General features: G+C 39.1%; 2 protein-coding genes and 1 long non-coding RNA gene across 7 annotated transcripts in view; all 3 read left to right on the top strand.

The window, feature by feature from the left end:
* LOC127847375 (electrogenic sodium bicarbonate cotransporter 1-like) overlaps positions 1-8160 on the top strand; it is an 80805-nt gene extending 72645 nt beyond the window's left edge. For both annotated transcript variants that reach the window (XM_052379243.1, XM_052379242.1), the window contains exons 15-23: positions 17-130; positions 1726-1893; positions 2434-2612; positions 2904-2976; positions 4227-4295; positions 4732-4908; positions 5754-5882; positions 6163-6383; positions 6905-8160. In XM_052379243.1, coding sequence (XP_052235203.1) covers positions 17-130; positions 1726-1893; positions 2434-2612; positions 2904-2976; positions 4227-4295; positions 4732-4908; positions 5754-5882; positions 6163-6383; positions 6905-7001 — 1227 coding nt within the window. In that variant the 3' untranslated portion in view covers positions 7002-8160. The remainder of the gene's footprint in view (positions 1-16; positions 131-1725; positions 1894-2433; positions 2613-2903; positions 2977-4226; positions 4296-4731; positions 4909-5753; positions 5883-6162; positions 6384-6904) is intronic.
* LOC127847379 (uncharacterized) lies at positions 170-1719 on the top strand. 4 transcript variants are annotated; one of them, XR_008033948.1, is made up of 5 exons: positions 170-474; positions 518-689; positions 733-818; positions 1077-1175; positions 1262-1719. It is a non-coding gene; the product is annotated as an uncharacterized LOC127847379 (long non-coding RNA). The 4 variants fall into 4 exon arrangements; XR_008033950.1 differs by lacking the exon at positions 1077-1175 and having other exon boundaries at positions 1249-1719; XR_008033949.1 differs by lacking the exons at positions 518-689; positions 733-818 and having other exon boundaries at positions 862-1175.
* A 6308-nt stretch (positions 8161-14468) lies between the features above and the next one.
* On the top strand, positions 14469-19406 carry LOC127847376 (uncharacterized). Its single transcript, XM_052379244.1, has 2 exons — positions 14469-17395; positions 18578-19406. Exons 1-2 carry the CDS (start codon positions 14783-14785, stop codon positions 18722-18724), a joined length of 2760 nt encoding a protein of 919 aa, XP_052235204.1. The 5' UTR covers positions 14469-14782; the 3' UTR covers positions 18725-19406.
* The last annotated feature ends 1859 nt before the right edge of the window (positions 19407-21265 follow it).

Here is a 21265-nt window from a genome sequence, read left to right as displayed (position 1 = left end):
ATGTAAATCTTAACAGGTACGCCAGATCTTGAGCGACTTCGCTGTGCTGATCTCTATCGTGGCCATGGTCGTACTCGACGTTCTCATTGGCATCCAGACGCCCAAGCTGGAAGTACCGGAGAAGTTTCAGGTATTACAGACAGGCGTACACATGAGATAGATGAATGTTCCAGGTATTACAGACAGGCGTACACATGAAATAGATGCATGTTCCAGGTACTACAGACAGGCGTACACATGAAATAGATGCATGTTCCAGGTATTACAGACAGGCGTACACATGAAATAGATGCATGTTCCAGGTATTACAGACAGGCGTACACATGAGATAGATGCATGTTCCAGGTATTACAGACAGGCGTACACATGAGATAGATGCATGTTCCAGGTATTACAGACAGGCGTACACATGAGATAGATGCATGTTCCAGGTATTACAGACAGGCGTACACATGAGATAGATGCATGTTCCAGGTATAACAGACAGGCGTACACATGAGATAGATGCATGTTCCAGGTATTACAGACAGGCGTACACATGAGATAGATGCATGTTCCAGGTATTACAGACAGGCGTACACATGAGATAGATGCATGTTCCAGGTATTACAGACAGGCGTACACATGAGATAGATGCATGTTCCAGGTATTACAGACAGGCGTACACATGAGATAGATGCATGTTCCAGGTATTACAGACAGGCATACACATGAGATAGATGCATGTTCCAGGTATTACAGACAGGCGTACACATGAGATAGATGCATGTTCCAGGTATTACAGACAGGCGTACACATGAGATAGATGCATGTTCCAGGTATTAAAGACAGGCGTACGCATGAGATAGATGCATGTTCCAGGTATTACAGACAGGCGTACACATGAAATAGATGCATGTTCCAGGTATTACAGACAGGCGTACACGTGAAATAGATGCATGTTCCAGGTATAACAGACAGGGGTACACATGAGATAGATGCATGTTCCAGGTATTACAGACAGGCGTACACATGAGATTGATGCATGTTCCAGGTATTACAGACAGGCGTACACATGAAATAGATGCATGTTCCAGGTATTACAGACAGGCGTACACATGAGATAGATGCATGTTCCAGGTATTACAGACAGGCGTACACATGAGATAGATGCATGTTCCAGGTATTACAGACAGGTGTACACATGAGATAGATGCATGTTCCAGGTATTACAGACAGGCGTACACATGAGATAGATGCATGTTCCAGGTATTACAGACAGGCGTACACATGAGATAGATGCATGTTCCAGGTATTACAGACAGGCGTACACATGAGATAGATGCATGTTCCAGGTATTACAGACAGGCGTACACATGAAATAGGTGCATGTCCTGATAACGGCCTTGCACGCACGGGTACAGTAGGCTTTTTTAGGGCTTTACGTCCACTTGTTCTGAACCTTTCATTTGACAGCTGTTCATGTGGATATGCAAGGGTGTATCATAGTGTGTAGTCTTGTATTTAATAAAGATAACAATTAATTGAATGCGAATCCGGTTCACGGAATTACTTGTTTTACAGACAAGTTACTACGACCGTGTTCAAGTTGTTACTAATCTTGCTTGATGTCTTAATATCTGAAGTGCCTGTTTAACGTGTGCTCATCTTATGGAGGGTTGTAGTGTATGCACATGTTGATGATAACCTTGTCCGCAGGCATAACCACCGTTGTGTGTATTGCAGCCCACGAACTACCTGGCCCGCGGCTGGTTCATCAGCCCTATCAGTGCAAAGAACCCCTGGTGGACTTACATTGCCGGCATCATCCCCGCCTTTCTGGCGGTCGTCCTCATCTTCATGGACCAGCAGATCACCGCCGTCATCGTCAACCGGAAGGAGAACAAGCTCAAGGTACGTAGCGCCCGTCCGCATTGAACATGAAGATAAATGTAGAACGAACACATGTGTACAGGTAATCTTGTTAATTTTGTTAATTTTCGCAATTTCATTTAAGGTTAACTTTGTAACATTGTTTGTTATAACTAATTATTTACAACTAGATACCTATTATGAACGTTCACCACGTAACCTAGCTATGCAAATGAAAAACGAGTATTATATTAGAGATAAGATCATATTGATTTATCGGTCAATTACCAACTGTAACATGTATATAACTTCGCACTTAACTTAGTAACTTTCAGTTGGCAAATCGTGCACCAATGTAAGCTTGCGAACGTACACACAAAACCAATGTTCAGCGCACGTACTCCTTCTGCGGTTCCAGAACTCAAACGTACACGTATCGTGGTTGAAGGTCACAATTGCCCATGATAGTTATAGGAAACGTACGCACATCGAGGTTCCAACACACTTATTCCTACCCCTGTTCCAGCTCGCGTATTCATATCTCAGTTTCGTATGTCGATGTGTTGTGTTTGTGTGTTGCAGAAGGGGAACGGTTACCACCTAGACATGCTGGTAGTGGCTATCACTATCGCTATCTGCTCCGTGCTGGGCCTGCCCTGGTTCGTGGCCGCCACGGTCTCCGCACTGGCTCACATCATGTCGCTCAAGAAGGAGTCGGAAACCGCTGCGCCCGGCGAGAAGCCAGTCTTCCTCGGCTGCAGGTGGGTACAACTCAACCGTTGGCGTGCTGAATAGTGCCCTGCGATGCTTATTTAAAGAGAATAAAATGTTACGCTTTATCGTTTTGTAGATTATCAGGTGGTTCTTGGAATTAAATAACGGCGAGGCTTGTTAAGCCGATTTTGCTTTCGTGCCAAACCTGGCATCAAAACAAGCCGATTTTTCTTGGTACAGTACCGCGTTTTCGCCGATAAATAGAAACTTATATAAACATATATTACGCGTGTCTGAAGAATAAATATAGACGGCGTGTCTGTTTCGTTTGTCCACAGGGAGCAGCGCGTGACGGCCCTATTGGTGTCAATTCTCAGTGGGCTCGCAGTCTTCCTCACTGGCGTCCTCAAGGTGCGTACACACTCCCATGCACACCTCTACATTTTAACGCTTGGGCACAAATCAACGTAATGCTCTCAACGTAATGTTCGGGTCATACCTCTTAGCCAAACATCGTGACATCTTTACTTGATACCTCTGCGTCATACCTGCACATCAAACCTAAACATCAACCTATGTGTCCCACCTCTGCATCCCATCTCTTCATCCAACCTATACATGTACACATCATCATCACACCTCTACTTCACGCATCTATGTAACACCTCTGCATCACACCTCTATATCACACAACTACGTCATACCTCTATATCACACCTCTATATCACACATCTACGTCACACCTCTTCATCACACCTCCTCATCACACCTCTATATCACACATCTACATCACACCTCTATATCACACATCTACGTCACACCTCTTCATCACACCTCTATATCACATATCTACGTCACACATCTACGTCAAACCTGTACATCACAACTATACATCACACATTGACTTCACTCATTTTCATCACACATCTATGTCACACCTCTTCATCTAACCTCTTCATTACATCTTTTCATCACACATCTACATCACACCTCTACATCACACCTCTACATTACACCTCCACATCACACATCTAAATCTCACCTCTACGTCACACATCTACATCACACATCTATATCACACATCTACGTCACACATCTACATCATATATCTACATCACACATCTACGTCACACATCTACATCACACATCTACGTTACACATCTACATCACACCTCTACATCACACCTAAACGTCACACCTCTATATCACACCTCTACATCCCACATCTACGTCACACCTCTACGTCACACATCTACATCACACATATACATCACACATCTACGTCACACATCTACGTCACACCTCTACATCACACCTCTACATCACACCTCTGCGTCACACATCTACATCACACATCTACATCACACATCTACGTCACACATCTACATCACACATCTACATCACACATCTACGTCACACATCTACATCACACATCTACGTTACACATCTACATCACAAATCTTCGTCACACATGCTTAATAGTGTGACTAGTTTGTCCTGTATATTTTGATACAATGGAAAATTAATCTTGAAGTTTTCTACATACTGGGAAAACCTGTTAAACTGCTCGCTCTTATTGTATTTGACCATTGCATTCGGCTGTTTTCATACAGCCTACTTGTGATTATTTATTTGGTACATGAAGTCACGTGTTTTTGCAGGTCATCCCAATGCCCGTCTTGTATGGAGTGTTCATGTACATGGGAATTGCGGCACTGAAAGGAATGCAGGTCAGTGAGGCCCTGCACATTACAAACATTATTTGGTTGATCACTTGACTAGGTGTATTGATACAGATTAGAATCTAGTCTGTGTTTGTAAACCTATATGTCACGCTAAATCTGTATACTTTCTGTTTCTTGTCCATTCTAAATCTGTAGAAGCAATGTTTCCAGTCCATGCTAAACATTCTTAGGCCCTTTTTCCAGTCCATGCTAAATATGTACACGCTATGTTTCCAGTCCTTGCTTAATATGTATATGCCCTGTTTCAAGTGCATTATTAATTTGCATACGCCCTTTGTCCATTGCATGCTTTATCTGTATACGCTCTGTTTCTAGTCCATGCTAAATGTGTATACGCCCTGTTTCCAATCCATGCCAATGCTTCATATAAATACATGCCCATGCCATCTATGTATACGATCTGTATACGGCCTGATTCCAGTTCATAGACCGTCTGTGTATTCTGCTGATGCCGGCCAAGTACCAGCCGGACCTTCCGTACCTACGGCACGTGAAGATCACTCGTGTGCACCTGTTCACCGCAATACAGATCCTGTGTCTGGCCGTGCTGTGGGTCATCAAGCAGGTCAAAGTGCTCTCCATCGCCTTTCCAGTCATGGTATGGCACCACATAACATTATAGTGTTAATAACATGCACTCGCATGCTTCCCCTTCCTGGTATGGCTGACACAATTATAGGCTAGAATACATTTTAGGCCAAACACTACTTTAGGCTTGATATAATATGCTTCATAGAATGCATGGTATGGTTTGCACTACTATAGGCTTGATAGAATACATTGTATGGCACACGGCACTATTTGGTTGATAGAATACATTGTAGTGCACACACAAGTATAGGCTCGGTACAATGCATGCTATGGCACACACTACTTTATGCTTGATAGAATGCATGGTATGGCTTGCACTGCTATATCCTTGATAGAATGCATGGTATGGCTTGCACTACTATATGCTTGATAGAATGCATGGTATGGCTTGCACTACTATATGCTTGATAGAATGCATGCTATGGCACACACTACTATATGCTTGATAGAATGCATGGTATGGCTTGCACTACTATATGCTTGATAGAATGCATGGTATGGCTGACAATACTATTGGGTTAATATAGTGCATGGTAGGCCACACACTACTTTAGGCTTGATACAATGCATTGTAGGGCACACACTTATATAGGGTTGATACAATGCATGGTATGGCACACAACACTATTGGGTTTATGGAATGCAATCACATGTTAAATGTAATACTGCACCGAACTGCACACGTTATAAAAAATATTAATTTGATATAGTTTCTAAAATAGCACATACCACTTATAAAAAACATGATTATATGAACTTCGACTGACTTGAAACAGGTTATGTATCTTCGCTTCTCATTCATGTTATTAGACAGTGTGGTTGTAATAGAAACATTTTAATGATTTTTAAAAGGTGGTCGGTACCTGCTTTGTACGAAAAGCGATGAATCATCTGTTTACGCAATACGAGTTGTCCTATTTGGACGACCTCATGCCTGGCGATGACGTCATCAAACAGGAGGACGAGCAGCTTGCTGAAAAGGTAAGGTGTTCTGAATAAACGATAGTTGTGTAATACATTTCAATTTATAACATGACCTACGCTCCAGGAGTGAAATACCGCTCAATTTTGTTTATTACACGGGTGTTATTACACTAGTTATATAACTGTGAAATGACGTCACTTTATTTACGAAATGACGTCATTATTCCAGCTAATATCTTCAGTTAAACTCTTTTACAATGTGAACATACGGTGAAAAGAGCATAAAATAAAAAGAATATTTATTGGTCATGTTATAAATAGAATCTTATTTTTGCAGGAGCAGTTAATGTCGCAAGACTATATGTATAACGACGACAATGACGTCACTGTTGATGCGAAGACGAAGCACACGATGGGCAACAAGTACGCGGACTACATTGCGGTGCCCTCGAGCGACCGCGTAAACATGTCCGAGGAGATGAGCAAGACGGGCATCTGGATGCAGGTCCGGCGCGACTCATTGCCGGTCCTCGAGGGATACAACAACTCCCAGCCCAAGTAAGGAGCCTTCACATACATTAGGTGTCATAATGGGTCATTGATGACAGTCTTATATGCGCAGAGAATTTCTATAAAGTAAAACTTGTGCTGCGTTTTGTGTTTGATGAGCGTTATGACACTGTAATGAGGTAAGCCTGTATAGATATCGTATTGTACACTCTCACTATCAATGGCTGCACGTGTACTTAGGGCAAGGGACGAGTGTGAAACATGAGTTAAATTCACTAACGTTACTTGTTTACGTGACTTAAGTTTCTATTTAAATCAATACAGATTACATTTTTCCAGTCAAGCATTTTATTAAGGAATAACATATAAGTTTAATGTACAAAACTATCTAAGCACATCATTTCAGACAACATGCTTTAAAAAACATCTTTTTTACATCAAGTCCAATCACACTCATAAAGGACATTTTTTTTTTATAAAACAAACACACACACTATTAATAATGACAAGCTTTCCAATCGCACACTGTTCTGTTATTTCGTTCTTTATTCGCCACTCTCTGCTTGCAGGCTCATCAGCGCGCGGCGGAAAGACTCCAAGGCGCACTTTACCCTCGGAGACGCCCAGATCCCCGAGGAGGCCGAGAGCAAGGAGAGCAAAATATGAACACACTGTTTACATTGTACTGTTCAGAGTTTAATAGAATAATAAAATGACGCTGACGTCGATTGTTGACGCAATCATTAAACACATGTCAATTAAACGCGAGTGTCGCGATTTCTCTCAATAACGCCTGTAATTTCATGATTATATTTTCTTCATGAATAGACTTCTACAATAATATTTATTTTCTGAGAACAGCATTCATCGCAATTGTTCAGAGCTTCTGTGCGCCTACGCATCTATTTAACAAGCGCATGAATCAGGAAATCACTAAGAATTACATGACTTTTGACAACGTTTGCGATGTTGAACATTTGTTTGTTTATATATTTATTTTAATGCAATGTGTATTAAGCCTTCGTGATTTAGCACATCTGACTGTGGTAGAGCCCACAGTTCTCGACGATGCATGGCAAGCGGGTGGCAGGAGGCATGACCAGCGGGTTGGGGAGCAAGGCTGGCGGGGTCCTATGTATTATTTATAGTAGTACATGTAATAAACAAGACGACAAGTGTATGCTGTAGAAGTAGTCATTCTCTTGCGCTACAGTTTGGCTTAGCGCATACATGCATCATTCATCTACCCAGTATGACAATGATCGACACGTTATCTTGTACCATACGATAACAAAAAAATAGGTATACACTGTACAACGATATGACTTGTGTATGGTACGGTGCTTTAACCTGTCACCAGCATGTATCCGAAACATTTTAATGCGGCGTCAGATGTTTAAAGAAATAATACTTGTTTGCAATGTTATTAAGTCAGTTGTGTTTTATCAAGTGGCACAATTTATTGTATACAGAAACATTAAGTTTTTTAATGTTTAGAAGGTTATTGTTGTATTTTATTATTATTTTTTTTGTGGGGGGGGGGGGGGGTTGATCGTGAGCAATTTAATATTTGAAGTTTGTTTATTAGTTGGTATCATATGTGTGTGCATATTCAAACACGTTTGAAACAAACCATTCAAAATGAAATTATGCAATAGTTGTTTTTAAATGTACCATTGTTCATCGAACATTATTATATCTTTTGATATGCTGTTTGTCATAGAAAGTCGCCATGAAATTAATTTTTGTGTAATGTTGAATTGTTGTGTAATATGCATTCATTATTTAATAAACCAGAGCCATATTAAAATATACAAGACACGTGTATTCGGTTTCATTTTAGTAGAATGTTTGGTGCAAGTATTATAGAATTGTGCACTAAACGAAGTTATAACACCCCACAGTCCACATACAAGTACAGTCTTTAGATTCAAATACAGTTTAATAAGAACCATCTTTTAAAAACGATATATGGCGTTGATAGTAATTGGTCTGTGTTGTAAAAAATGATAGTACATAAAATCAGAATTATGACTGCTATCGGGAATGTTTTTCCCGAATAACTCTTTAACCGAATAAGCCCAACGAAGAATAGTATTAGTGAAAACAAGCTAAGTGTATCATGATGATTAATACAGATAATACGGCAATTAAAAAATGATTTCGCGACACAACAAATTATCATGTATGACAGTGTTGGCTGGTCAACATAGTACATCAGTGTATGGTTTTAATTCCGCATTTTACTTTATTTCAAAAATGGATTTTAAATTTGCAAATGATTATTTTACATTTTATACGTTTCTTTGAAGAAATAAATACATGTTTTCGAACTGCCGTGTAAAACTTGAGCACAAGCCGATACCGACACGATTACTCGTACATGTTACGACGCAAAATGTGTCTATGTGTAGCATGAACATTTGTAAAGAAATACTTGGGATCTTCACATTCTGTTCATCATTTATGCTACACTACGCAACAAAGATTTTCCATCAGTTTTTCGGCATTGCTGTTTAACCCAGCGTTTCACATTAGCTGACCTTTGAAAGCGACCAATCAATGTGAACATAAAATTTCCCGGCGGTAGGCCTGCAACTTTTTTAAGCTCAAAAGCTCGAGTAAAAGTCAAGAATATAATGAAAAAATGAAAAAAAGTAACCCTCGACAGGGCTCGAACCACTGACCCCTGGAGTAAAAATCTATTATTTAGACCACTCGGCCATCCGTACTCATCGAATTATGGATGTATTTTATACTTTCTATAGGCAATCCTCGTAGTTTCACAAAATATAACGACAACAACATAACTCTCCAAATTATTCAATCGATTCGCGTTGCAACGCTTGATAATTTGCAGGTTTTTAAATCCTCAAAAGATGCATATACTGGATATTTTAGAGAATGGTAAATGTTCAGTATTACTGTTTCCACGCAAATATCATAACTTAAACGAAAATTTGCAAATCTGAAACAACTTTTTTGAAATCTTGTCAATTTACCAAAACGTGAAAAGGCCCCTTTAAAATGAAATTTAAAAAGGCAAATATTAATAACGAAATAGAAAAACAAACAATCATATGTACTATTCAATAAAAAGAGTTTTGTATCTTACAATATTTCTTACTGAGTATTTTCGGAACTATATAATTACGGCATTCAGACATAAATAATACAGGTTTAAACAAAGGCAGATATCTACGATGCAATAAAATTATAAATTAACTTTTATAGTTATCCTTAATTACTTACATTCCATAAAGAGTAAACAATTAGGCCAACAACATTAATGAAAGGTTTGTTTTAAACAAGCTAACTCGGCCTTAAACATTCCGTATTATCACTGAATGTTCTTGCAGATACACATATGTTATAAATCTATCGTGTATATTTCTTTTAACTTCTATTGATTATCGATGTGATACATATCGAAACTTTGTTTCATGGTTCACTTCTTTCAATCCTACTGTGCGAATTCATAAACTACTGTTTATTGGAAAGAAGCGGGTGTACACTCGCAGGGTGCAGGATCAACGAGGTCGCATGGGTTTACGCACGGGCTGGACACAATGAAAACACACCGTTTAGAACTCTATTTTAGCAAATATTGTAGCGCCGTTAAATGTCGCATTGGCGTTATATGTCGCAGGCTACGAGATTTGTCGCAACGTTGACGATAAATGTCGCAAGGAACGATAAATGTCGCAAATCCTACTGACGATATATGTCGCAACTTTAACGATAAATGTCGCAAAAAATTTCAACTGCCGATATATGTCGCAACATTACCGATAAATGTCGCACACCTTTGTAAGTCATGTCACGTTGCGACAAATCTCGTAGCCTGCGACATATAATGGCGACGCGACATTTAACGGCGCTACAAATATCTCAAGTTATAGAAATATGTTTGCAAAATCTTTAGTGCATTAAAAGACAGTTTTCTTGCAGTTTCACGTTGCATGCAGCACAGCCGTGTTTATGAATTCATTTCACATTTCAAGAGCACAGGCTTATTAAATAAAGTAATTCCAATGTTCTTCACATTGCCATAAGCCGCGATAAAACTGTCTGTTATGCACTAGTTGAAATTCTTCAGAAAAATTGTTTTAAAAAGATATTTGAAAAAATAACGCCACTAACCGGTGTGTTTACATCCACAGGTGGTTAGCGTGTGGCTATGATATTAAAAAAAAAATATTTCACTATCAAATATATATATATATTTGATAGTGAATTTTTTTTTTCAGAAAAGTTAATTTTTCGTTATAATATGATTTTTTATCATTCAAAATGATGTTTTCACTAATTAATATCATAGCCACACGCTAACCACCTGTGTTTACATCCATAAACATCCATTTGAGAACCCAATAAAGTCACGTGATCCTGCGGCCTGTATGAACAGAATACGCTGTAATTTGTCAGTGCAGTAATGATAGTGTGTTACGTGATAGCCAATATGTCGGCGGTCAAATTTCCATTATGGGTTTGTCTAGTACATAAAGCATCATATACGAAGCGCAACATACACAATTACTTCAAGTTCACCACGAGTTGTTTTTTTTCACCAAAAATATGCATTTTGTTTAGCAAACAATTTTCTTTACTTTTAAAGTGATAGTATGGACATTTTTCACTGTTGAATTGAAGCTGAAAAGAATTAACAGGTCAAAAGAGTTTGTTAAAATGTGGTTACAGACCAATTATCTGCAACTCATCTTGCTACCAGTTGTTTATTAAAATATATTTTATATAAATATTTTACATGACTCACCCAGTCCTCTAAGCCGAAATGATCCGTAAAACAAAATTGTGTCTTTGTGTCGTATGAACGAATCAGCACTAAAACTAAATTTAGGTTCACATCGTACATGCATGATCAGTTGTCGAACGAAAGTACGATTGGTATTTAAATGCAATATAAACAAGAAATATCTTTAAAAAAGATATACGGCGTTGATTGTGGTTGCAGTTAATGAAAGGTAAAGACTTCAATAAATGAGATCAAAGATAGCGAATGTCTTTTTCTGTGCAGTTCTTAGCTGCAGCAAACGCAGTACGGGATGATACGCGGAGTTTTCGCGGCTTATTTTACATTATTACATATTGCTGGTCATAAACGTATAGATACAAAACAGAAAACCAAAAGAAGAATGGAAGTGAAATTTAAACATATGAGTCAACCGGCCACACGCGAAGTATCCGTATATATTTTAAATATTTATACGCGCGTTCTTCGAACAAACCTGTTTTAGTGTTTTTTCTGGCGTTGCTATTTGATTCGATTTTTAACAGTATCGAGAATCATTGCGCTCATGCTTAATTCATTACTGACATTAGTCAATATGATGGCATAATTCTTGTTAAATTAATTAAAAATAATATTTATCATGGTATTGTTGTAAAACACATTAAGAATCTAATATTGACATACCAAATGATATCGCTAGATATCTTCATTTAACATCTGTCTGGTCTAAAGAAAATTCCAGTTCACCTAGTTCACGCTATAGCGTCTTTATTATGTAACGATTATTTTCCTGGCCGCGAACTCCGATCAGCACATAGGGAAGAGACGCAGCGATGACCTGTATGTAAACTCTGACATTCACACACAGTGGCTGCAAATTGACCCGATATACCTCGCGAGTTGAAATGCATTGCATTAGAGTGAGTCTTCGCTTCCACTGCTCTCTATACTTTAACATGTTAACATGTTGACAGGAATATGGAAGTTAGTACTAAATATGAGAAAATAGCCTTTAAGTGCAAACGTTCTCGCGCTGAAAATCTTCTGGAAAAAAAAGGTGGACGCACAAACTGTATTGATGTCGAGATTGAGTGTAAAACTGCTCTATCTATTAAGCCTTTTAAATAGATATAAAATTGTTTCATGCTGAACACGCAGTAAAACAGTGTTACAAAGACGCGGACATGTTTCCAATGTTTTGTCGTATTCTCAAATCAGCCAATGCAGTCAATGAAGTGTATTCATCTGTACTTGGCCGCGGGAAGTTTTATTTGAATTCTATTGGACGTTAACAAAGGTCAGGCTAAGGTGAAAAGCTGGCTTAATGCAGCTTACGCCGAAAAAACCTGGATATTGTTTTAGTATGTTGATGCTGCATTAACAAATATAAGTGTATATGAAGTGAAAACACCAAAAATTAACAACGGTTGCGATAGACACCTATAAACTGCTAGATGCCAATAATATCACTTTAAGCAAAATCTGTTCTTCCCAGTGTGTTGTTAAACACCTCGGTGCGTGTATGATATACTCTTTGTTGTCAAGATGCGTCAGACTCAGACATTGTATCAATTAGGTGCTCAAGATCAGAAGAAATACATAAGACTACCGGTGATAGTGCTTTTAAAACTATCACACTGACATTGACATTTGAAACTTAAAAAAATATAAGTATAACAATGGATACATGAATACAACTACTGGCGACGTCTTTCGATCCTCAAAGTGTAGCTTTTTGAAACGATAGGAATACTTCAACCAAAATAATCGTACACGCGCATTTGATTATACCTAACTAGCACAGCGCTTAAAATTAGCGTAAGTATACATATAAATTGATGCCGGTGGAATTCCTCGTCTTAGCTGATATTTCATGAACCTACACATTCAGTAAAAGACTCGGTCTACTAATGCAACGTCATTCTTCCTTTAATATGCCTACCTCTATTTTCGTAATTTGGAATTAATCGATCTTAAAGAAATAATTTTGAATGCTCGTGTTTTTAGTGAATTGCTTCTTAATTAATTACTATACAAGTTTAAAATAGTTTAGTCAATTGATATATTTGGTCTAATGCGACATTACATGTATATTATTGGCGGACACTCAAACCCCTATGGTGCACAATACAGATTATTTTGTGTGTCAGTTTCGTTGCCTACTGGTATCATGAGGATTATATCGTGGTATTTAGACATGTATTTATTTTTAATTATAAATATTATAAATATGCATAGAAAGAAATGCATCGACTTCTATCATTCATTAAATAGGCCTTTCATTAACATTTACAGTATGAAGTATACATACGCATGGTTGGTTTGGATTACAGACCCTGGTTAACGTACCGCTTTAAGTACATTGTACACTGAAGTGAGTCCAAATGGAAGTGGCTTCTCTCTATCAGATAGCAAGATTAGTTATGTACGTCATTCGCAAGAACGTTTGATAAAAACTTCCGTATACGCCATTCAGGCTGTGGACTTTTTATGACGTGCAACTTTTTTAATTGTTACGTTGTCGAATTTGATGACAAATAATCATGCCATAAAGATATGCTTTTAAATCTTGATGATGTTTAAACAGTAATCGCAGGCACACATTGAAGAGATGTTAAATATACAAGATACACGCCAAACTTGTAAGAAAATGGCGTTAAGTGGTTGATACGTGTAACATTTTGGATGTATCTGCCTTCATGACCGCTTCCGATGGCTTTTTCATGAACACAAAGAGCGCCCTTATTTGATAACTTATTTAATAAAACAAAATTAGTTCGCGTAATTAAGAATATTGTCACACTACGTCCCTGCAAATTGTCTTTAATTAAAATGTAAAATCAAGATTTCGTTTACACCCGTCATCGTGCTGACTTGTTATGGCTCCCGGCTCAACAGCCATCAACGCGAAGACTTTCTAAGCGGCCGGTAATCAAATTGCGTATTTAGTATCGGCGGCTAATACGGTATTGCAAAAACAGGCGAATAGTGAGACGCTTTAATAGCATGGCTGCTTAAACGTAAAGTGTGTTTATTTGCTGTAAGCGTCTATGTGCTCCTGTGCACATGTTTAATATTTGCATTAAAGTAGACGGTCATCTGTTTAACACGTGTATATGTTGAGAGAAACATTTCCGTCGACATGCCCTTTGATTTTGATTATTAACACAGTACTCCTCAACATGCTTCAACTTAAGTTAAGTGTGTTATATTGAAAAACACACTTACATACAAAGAAAAACAAACAAAACAAATCCTGTTCACCATGACTGGCCAATCTTTCGGTTTATTTACCGACACTTAGATATCAGTATCTGATAGTCCTTTGTTCATAGGCACAGAAATCTCAAAATCAATTGATTTACCAATTTGAAAATGTCCTTTTATAAGTTCACGAGTACAGTTTAACTATCGAGAGTTGAAAAACAATAGATTTAAACTTGCGCACAGAGCCAGCGCGATACGCGTAATTAGGCACTTTGTGTATGTCGTTAATTAACGTAACGGATTATTAACTTGGCGAGTTTATACTACTAACGCTTTATGGTGGTACTAAACCTTTAATAGAGATAGTGTTCATTGAATGTACGAATGCAGTAGTGTACGGCCTTTTTAATGTAACCGTTTGTATTATGGATAAACTTTTATTTCTTAAACGTTTACCAAAAGTGTTTGGAAGGTTTCTCGTAAAATAATGGCGTTATGTACACACACGGCGCGCACATGTCTGACTTTACGAAAGAAGGGAACACATCATACTACTCATGAACAGGTTGTTCCCAGACACCTACAGTTTTTGTTTTACAAGGATAACAGGCCCTGTTATAAATGTATTTCTCGCGGCTGTATACAGGACGGGGAGAATATGTGCGCCCTTTGCCAGGAGTACATGTGTATCAGCTGTACCATGGAGCACAGCAAGGAGTGCGAGCACAGGGAGCGACGAGTAGCCGCCTGTACGCCCCGGATCACCAAACATGTCGCCTACATGGAGCGACAGACGCGGAACAGAGACGCCCCGAGGGTTGCGACACTTGACATGCCAGAGCATTACTCTCCTAATCAAACAGCTGAAGGGAAACCCGAACGATACAGTAGTCTATTGTTAAATGGTTATCAGAATGGAGGTAATAAGTCTAAGAAAAAAACGCAAAACCTTTCCTCAACTTCATCTTGTAGTAGCGAAAAGCCGCACTTCTCCGGAAATAACGTAACAGTGCGCGTTGGAAAGTCAGCAACCAGCAAACAGACCTCATTTTGCATGGCGTGTAGTGCTCATGTCCATATGAACATAGAGAATTACTGCAAACTGCACGACGCTCTGTGCTGTGAGGAATGCCTTCATTGCGGTCACGACAGCTGCACCGTGCAGCCCATCGACGAGGTAGCGCATGGTATCAAGGACAATACACACATGAAAGACGTCATGCGCCAGATAGCGAAGATACAGAATGACTGCATGATGTTTGTGGACAGGAACGAGCAGCTACTTGACGCCCTGGATGGCCTGGACCTACAACAGATGCGAAAAACTCATCATAGCGTGCGCATGGGCGATATCAGATATGTCGCCAAAAGATTTGTCACATCCGGTAAATTTTTGGAAACAAATGTTGGACTAAAGCTCCAGGATCTTGAGCATGCAATGCGACAAGGAAACGACATCGAGATATTTGTGCTTTTAAAACGGAATCAACAATTAATTGTAGATTCGATGAATAAATTACACACTTTTGAAAATGAGGAAAAACAAATGCTAACTGCTAATGATGCTTTATTAAAGCTGCTACCAGATCAATGTGTAGCAGTTGAAAAAGAAAAGGCGGATTCAACAATAATTAACAATAGGAAAAATGAAACTGCGACAGAAACTGTAGACAATTCTGTTGACAAGAGCGGTAATAAAGACGAGATTAATGATGATTCAGACTGTGAACAAAGCAGCGAACAGAATGTTGTCAGAACGAGGAACCGGGAGACTAGACCTGTGGCCAACATCTCTGGACGATCTGTCTCGTTTAAGAATGACTCCAGAGCAGCATCGAGGGCGAGTGGAAATGACAGGATTCTTAAGTACGGCCTGGTTACAGAGTTCTATTTAGAGGATATGCGCGGGACAGAGGCCCTTGACGTGGTGAGACTGCAGTCAGCGCCTCCGGAGCGGCTCTTAGCGGCCGATGCAGTGGATCAAAACAGCCGACCTAGAAGTATGCATACAGTGAGCCACGACCACGTAACCGGTGGGGAAATAGGGAAGCCTGAACGTTCGGTGAACATTCCACAGCAACTGAACCGAAAGGATATGTTAAAAAGCAAATTGCATATGCTTCAAGCTTCACGTAATAGTATCACAGCAGTAAATACTAAACTGACAAACCCTCGTGTGCAAGAAAAGAAAACGGTCAATGAAAAGAAAAAACCGGTGAACGAAACATACAAGACGGCTTTAAGTTCATCAGGTTTCCATGAAAGGCCATGTAGACTATTCAAGTCGCCGGTTACACTCGAAAGGGAAATGAATGATGCGACGCCTCTAATAATGAAAGAATCTTCGTTCATTAAAGCTCACTCATTTGACCGCGAGCCGAGCATGGTCGATGACAAGAGCAGATACAATCGGCAAAACTACGCCAGCAGACCGCGATCCAAGTTGTTACTGACAGAGGAGCAGATTGTGCGTCTGCCAGATGAAGAAATGACATGCGACATTAATGGAATAGCATGCATGCCCGACGGAAAGTTGATTGTTTCGGACTTCAACAACAAATCTATCAAGATGTTCCGAACGTGCTGTAGAAACCCAACGCGACTGTCGCTTACTGATCCACCAAGAGGCGTTACTTCTATTTCCAACACTCATATAGCAGCAATAGTAGGGCTAGCGCATGACCGCCTGTTTATAATAAATGTTGGAGTCGATCTCAAAGTTCACCAGAGGTTCAAAATAGGATGCATGTGCAAGGCCATCACAAATTTCAATTCACACATATACCTTCTTTGTATGTATAACTTCCAAGGGGAGATCAGAATAGTCAGTACGGACGGAGTGGTGAACATTCGTATCAGCCTGGGGCACATCATTACCGCGCCTATGTTCATCGCCGTTAATCCGTTCAACGGGATCGTGTACGTCACGGACGCCACGCGCGGCGTGCACGCAGTCGAGACTGGCAAGACGGTGACGCGAGCATTCGACCTGAACGTGGAACATTACCATGGCGTCGCCGTCGACATCAACAACACTGTCTACGTGTGTACTGAGAACGCTAGCGGGGTGCAGGAGGTCAGCTACAACTGGAAACATCTGGTAAGTCAATATTTCGTATTTAGGAAAATTTTAAACTTGCTTTAATCAGATTAATGGAAATTATTATTTTACGTGGAAATTGTTGTGTTAACTTATAACACAAAATAAAAGACGCAACAAGTTCCAAAATTGACATACATGTTTTTAAACTTTGCATAACTTTGAGTCAGCGTCTTGAAAGGGGCATATCGATGGTACGTGTTTTCAAATTGAAACATGTTTTAAACAATGAATGCCGCCTCTTTCCATACACATATTATTGTATATAACTTATGTTGATTAATATTAAAGTAAAGTTAAAATATAAACAGTGCCGAAAGTGCCTTTTTAGGCGCATCACCCAAACGAGATATGAAAGCATTTCATTCAATATCGCCCTCCTCATTAACACTTTGCCACTCAGCAGTCCAGTTATCACCCTCCTCATTAACACTTTGCCACACAACAGTCCAGTTATCAACCTCCTCATTAACACTTTACCACACAACAGTCCAGTTATCTCCTTTCTTATTAACAATTTGCCACACAACAGTCCAGTTATCTCCCTCCTCATTAACAATTTGCCACACAATAGTCCAGTTATCTTCCTCCTCATTAACACTTTGCCACACAACAGTCCATTTATCTCCCTCCTCATTTACACTTTGCCACACAACAGTCCAGTTATCTCCTTCCTCATTAACACTTTGCCACACAACAGTCAAGTTATCTCCTTCCTCATTAACAATTTGTCACACAACAGTCCAGTTATCACCCTCCTCATTAACACTTTGCCACACAACAGTCCAGTTATCTCCCTCCTCATTAACAATTTGCCACACAACAGTCCAGTTATCTCCTTCCTCATTTACAATTTTCCACACAACAGTCCAGTTATCGATATTGTCAGTAAATTTGATTCAAAAATATAAATTGCCCGCTCTTGCTTAAGTGTCCGAGGGACATTTTTTTAATTGTGTTAATATAAATATTTTATTGAGCGTTTATAAAAGGAGGCATGCTTGTTAAGCAACCTTGTAATATATCTTTATTAAAAAACTAAAAAAATATCCTATTTACGAACATGTTGTATCGTATTAACCGGCTATATGACATAAATCAAAGCGCCAAAAAATGAAAGTCAAACGAAGAATTTTGCGAAAGGATGTCAGCTGTTGCACTGATTGTCTGCTGTGCTCACAGATGCCTGTTTTGCTGGGTTACGACGGCGAGGGTCCCAAAGTGGTCTGCTACAGCGCCGCCTCCAACAGCCTCCTCATGTCCGCGCACTGCTCCGAGACCGTCCAGATATATAAAATACTCGACCAGCTCACTGTCAGCGAGAAATAGCACGTGCCATGTGTGGTCATATAGTACGTGACATGTGTGGTCGAATATCACGTGAAATGTGTGGTCATATAGCAGATGACATGTGTGGTCGAATATAGCACGTGACATGTGTGGTCGTTCAGCACGTGACATGTGTGGTCTTAAACAAATCTAGAAGTCGCATATCAGTCATATTTCGCCAAAACGTATACGTGAATGGGATATTCCTACGTACAACTCGTACTTATGCTTGCCCATAGTTTGTTGAGCCATGCGTCGATATGATGAATATTATTATAGTAGTAACATTATTTATTGCAATTTCAACAATCGAATCAATCAACAACGGACTGCGTCGAAACTGACCCTGTTTTGAACGCGAACGATTTTTACAGTAGGAACTGTCGGAGCAGTTTTTACCAATGAAAAACATTTGAAGTCGATAACAGAATTCGTTTGATGACGTTCTTAATGCTAAGTGACGAAGATATTTATATAAAGTATTGAAATCAATAGCATACTTTGCAGTGGCTTTAAAATTAAAAATGCATTCGAAGTGAGTTTTATGTTGATTGTTGGTTGTCATGGGGCAAATAGATAATTGATATATCAGGTGAAAGCATAAACACATGTTTGCAATTAATAAGTGATTAAATATAATTTGCTGCTTGTCTTGAATTTTCCGAAGTAAACGAATGTCCGACACTATGTACCGGCAAATAAAGTTTAACACTTAGTTGTCGGTGTGAAAGGTGCATGATATTAGTTTGATATTAAACTATTTTTGTTGCATACCCTGAGTACAATCATATCTTGATCTCTACACCATATTCATGTTCTCATTAATCTGTTTGAATGACGGGATGTTATAATGATTTGTAGCAATTTAAGAGTACGAGTAGACTGACAAACTTACAATATATTATATAATTACAAGATAAGTATTGATGCAAAGCATCAAAGGGCGTCGGGAATTTCAGTGTAAAAGGCAGTCAATGAAGTTACATGGAACGATTTTTTTCTACTGAAAATGTTAATATATTGGCCGACTATTTTAAACAAAATAGAAAAAGATACTGGTATAACCATTATCTATGATTGTGTGTTATAACTCCCAAATAACCATTATCTATGATGTTGTGTTATAACCCCCAAATAACCATTATCTATGATTTTGTGTTGTAACCCCCAAATATTTCATAGTTCATTTTATTTACATTGGTTTCCTTTTTTTTACTGGCATCCGTGTGCAGTTTTCATTAATGGAACAGAACTGTGTAGGTTTTAAAAAATCTGCTTCATCTTGTAAGCGTAATTTCATATTTTTCTCAACTTCAAGGGGAGATGATTCTGAACTTATTCTTACGTTGCTCATTTACGATAGGGGTTGAGTACTCATTGATATGAAACACTGTAAAAGTTTTAATGTGTTTACGACCCCCCCCCCCCCCCCCCCCCCCCCCCCTCTCAAACATATATTTCATGGGCATAATAAAAACAAAAAATGGTTACAATAAAACAGCATATTTATTTAAACTAAAATGTCTACATCAAAACAAAAAGTTAACACAGAACACAAATAAAATAATTTGATTCTACTGGGGCTCGAACCTTGGGCCTCTCACATGTGAAGCGAGAGTGTAACCACTACACTACGGAACCGCTTGAAAAATCACCTTCTAACTAAGATATTAATAAGCAAGTAATAGTCGGTTTAAATGTAAACCAGGAAGTTTAAACGCTGGATAGTGAGCGGGGTTAAAGGTCCATACCAAAGGGTCCATACCACTGGCAAGATACGGGTCAGGCCTGCGGCCTTCTATATCTGGGGTGCTGTGATGGTGCTCCTCATTGATAAGCGGCTGCTTCCTTTATCAAGACTCATTATTACAATTAATAATACGTGTCGCGCTTCGCGCTCTATAGCGCCTTTATTAGTAACTTGGTGGTTGCTAGGATAGTGGAACATAGAAGGTTTTAATATGTTTACGAACCCCCCCCCACCCTCTCACACATATATTTCAAGGGCATAATACAAAAAAATAGTTACAATGAAACAGCATATTTATTAAAACTAAAATGTCTACATCAAAACAAAAAGTTAACATAGAACACAAATAAAATAGTTTGATTCTAGTGGGGCTCGAACCTTGGACCTCTCACATGTGAAGCGAGCGTGTAACCACTACACTACGGAACAGCTTGAAAAATCACCTTCGTATTTGTGTGTATTTTGAGATTTATTTACAGGTCGTCCAGCGTCTTCTCGACTACAGATGTATCGACCTGCCCCTGTGACCCTTCAGGGGAGAAAATAAGGTCATATTATACATCATAGCACGATGGCCAATGAGACCTTAATGTGACTAGATGCTTTTTTTTTAATGGATTATATAGTGGTTTGCCTTTTATCGAAATGGTTTTTGCAGTATTCCTATTATCTCTAGATTAGCATTATCCTTATTGGCATTAATGTTAATTCCTTATAGTTTGTGTGTGGTTTTTGTGCTCTCCGCTCCAAGAGGTGTTAGTGGGGGTTCGAGCGGGATACAGAGGGCGCCT

The sequence above is a fragment of the Dreissena polymorpha genome, chromosome 10 (genome assembly GCF_020536995.1).
Source record: "Dreissena polymorpha isolate Duluth1 chromosome 10, UMN_Dpol_1.0, whole genome shotgun sequence".
Taxonomy (NCBI): domain Eukaryota; kingdom Metazoa; phylum Mollusca; class Bivalvia; order Myida; family Dreissenidae; genus Dreissena; species Dreissena polymorpha.
This window is presented reverse-complemented; position numbering and strand designations above follow the sequence as displayed.